This window comes from Amblyomma mixtum, chromosome 2 (assembly GCF_055824585.1).
Source record: "Amblyomma mixtum isolate Tamu chromosome 2, ASM5582458v1, whole genome shotgun sequence".
Classification (NCBI taxonomy): domain Eukaryota; kingdom Metazoa; phylum Arthropoda; class Arachnida; order Ixodida; family Ixodidae; genus Amblyomma; species Amblyomma mixtum.
The window spans coordinates 128,169,550-128,181,579 of NC_143013.1; the positions used below are offsets into that span (position 1 = coordinate 128,169,550).

Below are 12,030 nucleotides of genomic sequence, written 5' to 3' on the forward strand. Positions count from 1 at the left end.
TACACAATGTACAGTCTTTGTCAAAAGTAACCAGGCTGCATGGTTTGCTTCTAGCTCGTACAGTGGAACCCGTACAGCTTCCCTGAAGCTGAAATGGTTGTTAAAGGTAAGGACTGGGGATCTTCTTACCTTCCAACAACCTTTGATGTTTAGGTAAGTCACATGGGCTCCACTATACAAGCTAGAAGCAAACCATGCAGCCTGGTTACTTTTGACAAAGACTGTACGTACTATCGGGGAGAAAGGTGGTATACCCAACGTGGCGGGGGCCGGAGCAACCGAAAAACGCGTTGCAACGCCATCAACAGGCGGAATCTGGGATTGAGACAGCAAATGAGTCACCTTTATTATCAGCAGGCATGTCGCTTGACTTGTTTCAATGTTTCGTGCTTTAGCTCGCCAAAATACCGCAGTTTTCCGTTCCTCCAGCTCCCGCCGCGTGGAGTATTCCACTTTTGTCCTCGATAGTACAGAAGCGCCTGTCGTGTTTTAGCTGTACTGCATTTTCTCCCAACACACCAAACATTATTTGTCAAATATAATGTGTTGAAGGTACACCAGGTCTGCTTCATTAAATTATCGCAATGGATCTATAATAGGGACTACATAATTCCACAGTAAACAGTTGAAATTTGTAAAATGTTGAACACACGATAGATATAATGCAACACGTTCGAAATCGCTACGAAAGGCAAGCCTTTCCTTCTCAAATAACAGACGCTTTAAATGTAGAAGATAATCGGAGGCAATTTATTAAAACTCAAAAATTGAAGAAAATACTGTAGGAAGTTTGTTGTGAATATCAGTAATAAATTTTCGTTTGTGTAATAATTCCAATAAATGTGATTTACGTTTTTTCTTCACATGCTCCATCATTCTGTACAAATTGTGATTAGTGTTGCGAAATTGTGATACTGTCCTAGTGTAGCGATGAATATCTTGGATATTCATCGATAGAAAGAGAGAAAGAAAGAGAAAGAAAGAAAGAGAGAAAGAAAGAAAGGAAGCAAGAAAGGAAGAAAGAAAGAAGGAAGGAATGAAAGAAAGAACGGAAGAAAGAAAGAAAGAAAGGAAGGAAGGAAGGAAAAAAGAAAGAAAGAAAGAAAGGAGGAAAGAAAGAGAGAAAGAAAGAAAGAAAGAAAGGAAGAAAGGAAAAAAGACAGAAAGAAAGAAAGAAAGGAAGAAAGAAAGAAAGGAAGGAAGAAATAAAGGAAGAAAGAAAGAAGGAAGGAAAGAAAGAACGGAAGAAAGAAACAAAGAAAGGAAGAAAGAAAGAGAAATGGAGAGAAAGGAAGAAAGAAAGAGAAATGGAGAGAAAGGAAGAAAGACGGATGAGTAAAACTTGCTCTTACACGAGCCCGCATGCGTTGCAACTGTTCTTTCGCATAGTTCTTGAGCTGGAGAAGGATGGTTAGTTTTTTGCGAGGCTGTTCAGAAAAAATCGTTTCTTCTTTTCGTTTTCTTTTTTTTTTGTTTTACGATCATACTTTTATTTATTTTTATTTTTATTTATTTATTTCAACATACCCTCTTGGCCCAGAGGGCATTACAGAGGGGGAGTGATGCAGTGGGAAAAAAAAACAGTGCAACATACGTAACAAACAGTTCCAAAGAATGTAACAGAGACGAAAAAATTAACAGAGGATAATGCTATGGCACAGTTTTTCGGGAAAGCGGGAAAAATAATAAAATAAAAACTACATATACAAAAAGACAGGCAAGCTGAATACAGGCGTGAACAGGGGATTATCCCCGGGGCTCGGAGGGTAACAATCTAAAAACTAAACAGAAAGCACTGACATTGTATGAGAAACATAGCTAATGAGTGGCAACACTCGTTCATGTTCGTCGCTGAAAATGGAGAAGAAACTAGATAACAATATGAAGTAACATAAAACACACAACCATATAACTGAAAACTTTCTAACTAAAGGAGTTAGAACGAAAAAAACTTCTATGCTTTGTAATGTAAGGATAAGTTTTTCTTGAAAACTTCGACACTGTTTGTAAGCACTAACGCGGCAGGCAGACGATTCCACTCTGTTGCTGTTTTAGGAATGAATGAATACTGATCGGATGTAGTGCGGAAGTGGGGGATACCTACTTTGCACGGATTATCGATGCGCGATTATGCATACGTGGGTGATGTGATCAGTGCATTTTTTAGAATTGTATTGGTGTGGTAAATTTTGAAGAAAAGGCACAAACGGGAAATTTTCCTGCGGAGCGACAAGGGTGCTAATGATAAAGTTTCCTTCATGACTGTTACGCTCGATAAACGACCATAGCCACCGAGAATAATACGGGCGGAGCGATTTCGGACTGCTTCAAGGGCATTGGTTAATAGGCTAACGGCAGGTGACACAGAAATGAAAACGACATCACTGGAGCATTTTTCTTAGGGTAAATTTCGTTTCTATAGTCTCTGTTCCTGCTCTACTCACGCCGCCCTACCTTTTATCGAAATAAATCAACTAGCCATCTAGAACGTTCTACGATTTATTGAGGCAATATCTTGAGCGTCACTAGTGCAGAACCGAGTAAGGTAAAATATGCGGTTTTTATATATCCTTCAATCCATTTGGCGCAAGGCTACTTAAGAGGCGCCTTGAATGTGGCTTGTAGTTTTTGAAGATACTTCTCCGAAACTTAACTGCCCACTTGTCATGCGTCCTTGCTGCCTGGTTTCTCAAAATTGGGAACTACTGTTTTGCTCTTCTTGATGTCGTCAATAGTATTTTGGCGGCGCCTGAAACACGTGTCACATAAAGGAAATCTGAGGTTTGCCGCCATCGCATCATTAGAAGTACAAAAATTTAGAAACCAAATTCAGCAGGTAATGGCCTTACTACTCTACTCTCAGGGGCTCTTAACGCTGGCATGTCGCGGCGATGGCAGCTAAGCATTGGTATCCTTTGCTTTCGAATGAAAAGGCACGTAAACTACTGCAATGAACGCAGTGTGGCTCTGTCAGTTCACAATGCGCGTGCCTGCAGAAACCAAAGAGGCCTTATAAAACATCTCGATCGAAAAACAAGGGGAAACGCCGCGGCGGGTCCATCATCACGCAATAAAGTCGTTGGAAGCTACCACAGCACGAGCAGCTGAAATAAAGCTCTTTTTTACCTGTCCTTTAAATGAGCACTAAAGAAAACAACGCGAGGCGCAGAAAGAAGTTGCTCTCGTGTCGCCGTGTGGGCCCCGTCCTACTTTCGGCTCAAAGAGAGGAGAAAGCGGTACCGCCACCTGCTCGTTTCTTTGCGTTTTTTGTTACCGAAAGAGATATCGATGCGAAGATTTTATTGCCAGGATGCACGCGTATCAGCGTGCGCCGTTTGATTCCCCTCGTATAGAAAAAATTGCAATCAGCATAGCAACATCTACTAAAATGGCTCGCTGGTACGGCATAGGCGGCTCAGTTACGTAAATGGGAGCATCTACCAAATGACCTAGACCACACCGGTTGAGATCGGAAAAAAACATGCACTCTTCTTTTTGTAGCCAGTAAAGGACTGGTGATCACCTGCAACATACTGCAGTTAAGTTAGTCATCTGTTTCATTCTCTAGGATTGCACTTTTACTGTATTCGTGCTAGTTATTTTTCCCAGTCAGCAGCGCTGTATGAAACCGTTGTCAGAATAGTATAAGCCTGTAATTTCAGTATAGCATCCGATGCAATAACATTCATACGCGCGTTTTGAGCCATTTACGGGAAACTTGAGTGAGGTTTCTGAAATTGTATTCCTTCGCAACTAGGGGCAAACAGAACAGGAACAGCCATGAAATTACGACCTTTGATATCGGTGGCCCTTCGTTTAGAGCGGAGCGCTAAATTGACTACTGACATAATTATTAGGGTGGTGAGACTGCATAAATTTGGCTGCAAAACCTACAATGTGGGGCAAAAGAATAACTGGATAGAAGTCAAGAGCATGAATCTTGCCGTAGCGAATTGTGGTTGCCAAGAATCGGCTAGGGAATGGCGCCCAGATTTGGCACTTACAGACTCCGAAACACGGTTGAGGTAGCCGGGGACAGATCCGCCGGTGATTGGACATTACCACATATTAAGGCCTCGAGCACTACCCCGGATAACCAACTGCGGGTTTCAGTCGCGCCTGTAACGCCCACGGTGCTGGAAAGCTATAGACCACGCCGCGTTTGATTGGGCAGTTTGATGATTCCCTAAAGAAAAAGACAGGAATAAGAGTTCATCCACACTACACAGACTTGCTAACTCCCTTCAAACTGGTAGCACTCTTTAAAATGTCAAGCTGCCAAGAGCAGCTTCTACTTTGGAAAATGTACGGAAAAATACCTTTATCGATTGATTTATTTTTTTTGGTTGCAAATTATTTCGTGCTTTTTGAAAGTACTCGATGATTTCTTGTAGTTTTAAAATTATTTTTGTGCAAGTATGGACCGTTACGCTTGCTTCTCCTGTGTACCTTTAATTCTTTACAGTAAAATTATAGCATTATTCAAGCCGTGGCTAAACCAATTGCCTCATTGGTCGCTCAGATATACGCGCGACTTTCAAGCGTCTGTGGAAAGCGACCCGTCCAGTTGGTGGTGTGTGAGCGGACCCCCCCCCCACTGGCTTCTATTCGCTACGATTTGCAAGCGAATGCTTAGGTGGATCGCAGCGCTCTGTGAACAGCAGGTGACCGGACGTGACCACTAGCTCTCATTTAGTGCGATATGCAGCCAATGGTGAGGCCTGGTCGCCAACCACTCAATGTCCATGGCGCTTGCCACAGACGCCTGAAAGCTGCGGGTACCTATATCTGAGTGACCACTGACAGAGGACCGAATGGTCGCAGAATGGACAAGGGAAACTGGATCTTTATAGAATACGGCCCCTGATCTTCCGAAAGTAATGTGTCGCAAACGTTTATACCTGGCTTATTATGACATGGCATGCATTTTGAAAACAATGACTAAATCTTTCGGGAGAGTGTTGAATTTTTCTACACAATAACGAGAAGCCAGTGCAATATTGCACCAATACTTACTTCTATCGAGCGCCTGATGTCGTTCTTGACAACCGAACAATACACGCTTTCTCTGCGTCAGCATGACAGTTAAGGCGCATCCTTTTTTGGCGTGTCACATATACAGGGTGTCCCGGCTAAGTTTAGCAACGGTTTAAAATTATGACGCGGCACTCTAAGGCGACGCGAGCAAATGCATGCTGCTGGAAGTTTTATGGAGCAGATCACACTAATGTTGTGTATTGTGCTTAATTGCATAATCAGCCCATATTAATTCATAAACTTCCCAAGCAGTCAGGATGGGTGAAAAATTACAATGACAGAGTTGTAGAACTGTCCGAAAAACATCCGGTTGAACAGTTTCTAACTACCTTTATTCTCCGTATTAGCTTTTTCCGCTTACTGCATATGCCCACTAAATAGAACAAAAACACCACATGTCATGTTCTCTAGCGCGCCACGATTGCAGAGCTCCCAAACGCTCCACGTAGGAACGAACAGATCTTTCTGCCGGGTCCGCTCATGCTTAAGACAGTGCAGCGACGCAGCAGCTAGCTGTGCGATTTAGACCCGCGGTATGCTTCTCTCGCGGCAGTTCGTGATAGCGATAAGCAAACGGAGCCCTCATCGCTTGCGCTGGCGTAAATCGCGCCGCCAGTGCTTGTGTGGAAGCCCTGTCGCCTTTTCAGCGACAGGACACTCGGGAAAATGAGCTGTTCGTTTGTAGGCGGAACGTTTGACACCATTGCTGTTGCGGCGTGCAAGAGGACATGTCACGTGGTATATTTTTGTTGTAATCCTCGTCGATCTGCAGTGAGGGGAAAAAAAAGCTGATACATAACAGCTGGAAAGTTAGAAACTCTTCAATCAGCGGACCGTTCTATAAATTTATCACTGAAATGTTTTGCCTATTTTCTTTGCTTGCGAAGTTGGTTTATTAATATCGACCAATTAGGGAGTTAAGCACGATACAAAAAAGAGTGTGGTCTTGTTCAGTACAATAGCGAGCAACAAGCATTTGGTAGTGTCGTTTGAGAGTGCCGCGGCATATCTTTAAATCCTGGCTTAAGTTAGCTGGGACACCCTGCCAAGTATAAAATAAATAATTTAAGACGCGCCTAAAGGAACAATGTTATTGAAACCTGAAAAGACACCAGGATTTAAATCAAGGAAAAAGTATACATAGAACAAATCGAAGCGAAGCAGAAGGGTAAATAAATACTGGAACCAATTATTCCTCCCTATGAATTCATCCCTTCGATTGTCTAGTAAACCGCTGCACTGATGTTGCTGTCATTTCGAGTACCTTGACGCGGATGCGATCTGTTAGCCTTTCAGGTTAGCATTAAGACAGCCGCACGGTGACGTGGTTGATTGACTATAGCGTCTGCTTAAAACAGGTTGCTTTAACTCCTAGCCATCAGCGAAAACTCTGTACTCTTTATCTCTAGACTCCTGGACATGGCTTGGTTGGCTCATATTGTAATTATTCCTGCAATTAGCGATCGAATTCTTGTGCAACACACTATGATACCTAGGTGCGAATCCATCTGCGTAGCGGCAGTGGCAGTATTAGAGGTTCGGCAGCGCACCAACCACGAATGGCTTAATTAGCTAAGGTCAATTTCTTTTTCAATAAGAGAATTCAGTGAAGAGAACATTTTTGTTGTTATCAAGTCTGCATACATCGTAAGTATTATTACGCATTAATAGAACGCTAAAACCTGCTTGTCCCGCCTTGAATCTTGAATAAGCTTGAATTGTTTTCGCAATTTGTTTTTTAATTGAAGCCAGAAATCAGTAAACATTATGCATGTTGAAAGTATCTTATGTTCCATAGCCCTGTTTTTCTTATTTCAAGCGAACTGTTTTCTCGCTTCGATAAAATATGCACACAATGCAGAGCAATGAAGGGAATAATATGGTTATCAACATTGTCACCCTCCTGCGTACGCTCTGAGTATGATGAACGTCTTGAAATCAAAAGAAAACAAATTCTACTGCTCAAGGGCATACCTTAAGTTCTAGTACCTTGGATGCATTATTTTGCATTACTTGTGTCGTCCTGATACGCGGCCATGTTTTGAAGAAGCTCTTTTCACACCCCCTTTTCAAGGTTACAGCAAAGTGGAAAAGAAGGAAGCCAACGGCAACAGGCGTTCCACATCGACGTAAATAGCTAGAACTATCCAGATGGTAAGGTTTTTCAGAAGTGTGAGTACTCGCCGAGATTTCACACTTCAACAAGGGTCTTTGTGGCATCTTTACATAGCACAAAAGCTAGAGGAGCGACAAAAATCGCGGTTGGCCAATGCGTCAGAAGTGGATGCACCGTCAGCAACCCCGACAGTCACGAAATTCCGTCACCGAAACCCTGCCTCCTTTAATACGTTACAGTGTCAACACATACAGGCGTCAAAACAAGCAGGTACAGATGCGGTATCAACGGAAGCCCCTGCTGCACTCACAAAATGAAGACCGTAAACACACACCTTCGACCGGCTCGCGCTCACTGCCTTAGCTGCCAGCACGCAACCGGGCTCACGGACTCTTATCGCGTCATCTCCTGCCTACCACAAGACAAATGTTCTCTTCCGTGCGGCCACGTATACGGGACCGCCGCGAGCAATGACCCCCGGGGTCGTAGCGGAGCTGGCCGCAAGGCGCGACCTTGCCCCCAACAGCTGCTACCGGGGCGGAGGGTGGCAACCGGTTTCCCGTCACTTCGTGAGGGGGGAGGTCAAGGGGTGCGCGCTAAGCGAGCATCACGCGATCCGCTAAAGGAGCGTGACTCACCGGACGACGTTGGCGCAACCACAGCCTGCGCCAGGGCAGGCATCTTCGACGACACCGCCAGCCACCAGACACCGAGACCAGCGGCCGCGGCGAGCAGTAGGGCGAGCAGGGCAGGCCAGCCTCCCGATCGGAGGGTGGACGACGCGACGACCATCGGCCGCTCATGGGGCGGGCCGGTGGATCCCAGCCCCAGAGGAGAACGCGGCGACGGCAGCGGGCAGGGAAGGAGCAGCGTCGGCCGCGCTGGTCGGGACGCTGATCGGGAGACGGTGGCCGGACTCGTCTTGGGTCGCGGCCGGGCCTCGCCTGCTGCTCCACGCGCGCTCGCTGGCAAGGGCAAGGAGCGAGCGGTGAGGGGGGAAGCCAGTGCATCGACCGAACCGGGCCCGTCCCTGCTGAGCGCGCGCTCTTCTTTATGTGTATTTTCGGGTCAGGCCGCCCGCTTCGGCTGGCTGGCTGGCCGGACGGCCCCGCTGAGGGCTCCTGAGCGGAGCCGTCCGTGTGTCCAGGAGGGAGGGGAGGACAAGTGAAACGTCGCGACGCCCGCTTGCCTAGTGCCCTGCGCCTCCTCCGATTACCCGGAGGCCGTCACCGTCATCATCGCAGTCGTCGTCGTCTGTGCTCCAGATAATTCTTTCGAAGGTGACGCCGGAAACGTGCGCCCGTTGGGCCGCGTGCCGCCTTGGGTTGTTCAATGAGGAAACCCTTACTGGGCCGGGAGGAGGGAGAGAAGGTACGCGTGTATATTGCGCGAAGCTTGTGCAGCGGAAAACCCCGCGCCTCAGCGGCGTGAAATTTTAGTTGTTGTGAGGTTTTACCCCTTCTTCACGGAATTTTCCTCAATATACACGACGATTGCTGCCTTCACAGGGTAATCTTTACAATGAGACTCCGCTATTCTAGTTCATTTGCATAGCCCACAAAAAGGGAAGGGTTAAGCTGCGACCTGACGAGGCATTAATATATGAACTGAAACAGATCGGCCCGGTTGTTTGGAGCCCGAAAGATCAGATATTACATCTTTACGTCAACTTGCTTCCGAGGGAGAGAGAAATGCCAACTCTCTGCCATCTCTTACCTTCTATTATGAAACAAGTCACTGATTTGTACGGCATGAGCGTGGACCAATTAAAAGTAAGGAGAACAATAATCAATCTTTTTCTTTTCACGATTTTCACAAGTGTAGTTTTTGACAAACATATGCATCCCAAGGGGTTTGCTTCCAAGCCCTCTAGCGAGGCTCTTTAGCTCATCTGATAGCCCTAAGCTGCGGAGCGTTAAGGACTGAAATTTCTCCCGCCTTCATGAGTTTAGGGTTCCTGAGTACAAGAGGAGCCACGCTGCAGGGTTCAAAAGCAAACCTCTTCGGCTGTATACTTTTGAAAAGACTGTACATATAGCACGCTATTTGCGTCCTATAGTTGATAAGTACTAAAAATGAAGAAAAATATGAAGTGTAACACAATAAGCTCTAAAATTAGTATTTGGGGTGGCCCACAACGCAAAGTAGGAAGTACGCACCGTTGGGCGCCGGTCGATGGAAACTGGCAGTATTACTCAAGGGTAGATTTGTTGTTCCGCAGCAGTTGCTGACAAGTATATCTTCTTTGATTTCGGAATCGGCGGTTCTATCACTGTGATTTTAATTATATTGTGCTTTCCCTTTGCCGTCTAAAGTCTCAACAAGGGTACTATTCTAGAGCAATTTTTGTGTAATCAAGCCTGCTGGTAATCAAGCACGCTGACTACCAAGGTATCCGTATGCTAGGGAAACTACAAATTACAAAACACTCCCTGTGGTTGGTAGCCACATACTTCAAGGTGCCTATTCTCTTTTCTGTTCCTTCAGCATTGTATTAGTCGCAGTGAGGAAAGTTTGCAGAAGTTTTATGCAAGAGGCATCGAAGTATAAAATCCCAAAACATGACGTCATGAACCAGTTGTGGAAAGAAAGGATCTCTACTATAAGAACATAATGAAATTATAAATACTAGTGAATAAATATCGGGAGCAGTAAAAATACTACCCTCATTGCAAGAATTTAAAACGTTAAATAAGCATACTGGTAGTTTCGGACAAAAAACGCAAATTGCATAGGTTCCATGGGCTCAAAAAGCAAGGAAACCGAGTTTTGGACGGTGGTAAACAAGGTGGAGGATCTATACCACTGCATACTGCGCATATGAATATATTTACGGCACGCGCTGTGGTCAACAATGCGCAAACACGCTGCGTATTGTGCGCCAAGTGGTAGACAGCAGCTTCGTGATATAAATTGTCCTACTAGCTCCGCATCCATTCATGTAGCAGTGGTGCTCTATTCATAAAATTGTTCATTTCTGAAGAAATGTTTTCTGCAAATTGGGGACATAAACAGGGGAATTTTTACGAGTTTGCGAGGCGCTTAACTGTTAATAAGGAAATAGAAACATTTTTTAGCTTGAGAATTCTAAATATTAAAGCAAGAATAATGCAATCCTGTCTGCAAACACGAGAACGGAAAATAACGGCGCAATCAATTCCAGTGCAGAGACCCTTGTCTGAAGGTCAATGGCCTTTGAATTCGTCGTTTAAGTTGAATGAGACTCTAGAAATAGGAACAATCAGGTGTGCTGTGCTTGCAACGTTATGAAAACTGCCTTAAAGAATTAAGAATTTTTGCAAATGTAATGAGTACATGGAGTAGTTTTAAGTAAGCGTGAAATGTGCTGACAAAATAACGTCTTAACTACGCCCACTGCAGGACAAAGGCATCTTCCATATGTCTCCAATTAACCCCTTACTGTGCCAGCCGCGGCTCCCCTATCCCCGCAAGCTTCTCAGTCTCATCCGCCCATGTAACTTTATGCCGCCCCCTGCAACCCCTGTCTTCTCTGGCAACCCAGTCCGTCATTCTTAAAGACTATCGGTTACCTTTCTTTCGCATTAGATGCCCTGGCCAAGACCATTTGTTCTTCTTTATTTCTACTAGGATGTCATTATCTCGCGTTTATTCCTTTACCCGCTATGCGCTCTTCCTGTTTTTGGACGTTGAACATACAGTTTTCCGTTTCATAGCTCATTGCGCTGCGCTCAGTTTAAGCTGAACCTTTTTCTTTAGCCCCCCCGTTCCTGCCCACAGTTGAGTACCGGTAGGATACGGCTGTTAGTTACTTTTCTCTTGAGCGATATTGGTAAACTGGCATTCATAATAGTAGAGTACCTGTCAAATGGGTCCACAAAAATACATATTCTCGAATATTTCCTTTCGCAACTCAACGAAAAGAAAACAAATTCTGAAGAATGTAATTTTGCTCCTAGAATGATTGTAATTGCTAGTCTGGAAGACAAAATATCTTTCCACACTACTAACTTTAAAGTGATGTTTAAAGTGTTTAGGAGAAACAGGAACAATTGTGTATAAAATTTAAATACAAATTCTGAAAATTTTCTTTACAACTTTTCGGCGTTTTTGGGACTGCTGCTTTGGCACAATATTTATGGCAACTCTCACTACTATAACTTTTATGCGACTGTTTCAGAATGGCTATTTCTTTTGTGTCAACAGGTTCCCCAACTGCTGATTGCAAAAGGACGCAGCTAATTTTAGTCTTCTTTGCGCCGAAAATTTGTCATTGGTCGTGAATTTAATCTGAATTTCAGTTTTTCGAATTTCCTTTCAACTTGCACCAAAATTGTTCTTGAAAGTCACTTGAAAGTGAGATTGAAATATAAAAGCACCACCAGAAAAGTGGCCAAAAATCTTATTAAGCAAAAGAAAATAGAAATAAAAAGATACGACCGCCAACCCCCCCCCCCCCCCCCAAAAAAAAAAAACGAAAAATTTAAAATCTGTTAAACCAATGGACTAGAGATCTCTAACCCGTCGTGCAACACTCTACATTGCAGCGTCGGTTGCATATCTCGCCACCGGTGTGCATAGAAATTTCTACTCGAGTTTGCCGCTTCACGTCTTTCCATCATGTTCAGTATTTCGAGCAAAAGCTACATTTTTGACGCTACGAAATAAATGTGCTCTTTTGAGCCTTCCTTGGAATGTCGACTGCTTTTCCAACCTCGGCGGGCAGTGCGGTGAATTTAATCGTTTAGAAATCATATCGTTCCACGTTATGATTTAGACGTATCCGACATCTGCGTCATTTCTGGGGGTTCTAGCCGTGCCTTCTTTATAGTGGCATCTGCGAAGGTGACGCTAATCTACACTGTGGCCTGGCTCTCAGAGGAGAGTTATTATTATTG

General features: G+C 44.5%; 1 protein-coding gene across 1 annotated transcript in view; it reads right to left on the reverse strand.

The window, feature by feature from the left end:
* The window catches only part of LOC149360842 (pancreatic lipase-related protein 2-like), a 48,223-nt gene extending 40,269 nt beyond the window's left edge, over nt 1–7,954 (reverse strand). Inside the window, exon 1 of the mRNA XM_089569408.1 lies at nt 7,792–7,954. Coding sequence (XP_089425534.1) covers nt 7,792–7,945 — 154 coding nt within the window. The 5' untranslated portion in view covers nt 7,946–7,954. The remainder of the gene's footprint in view (nt 1–7,791) is intronic.
* Between the last annotated feature and the right edge of the window lie 4,076 nt (nt 7,955–12,030).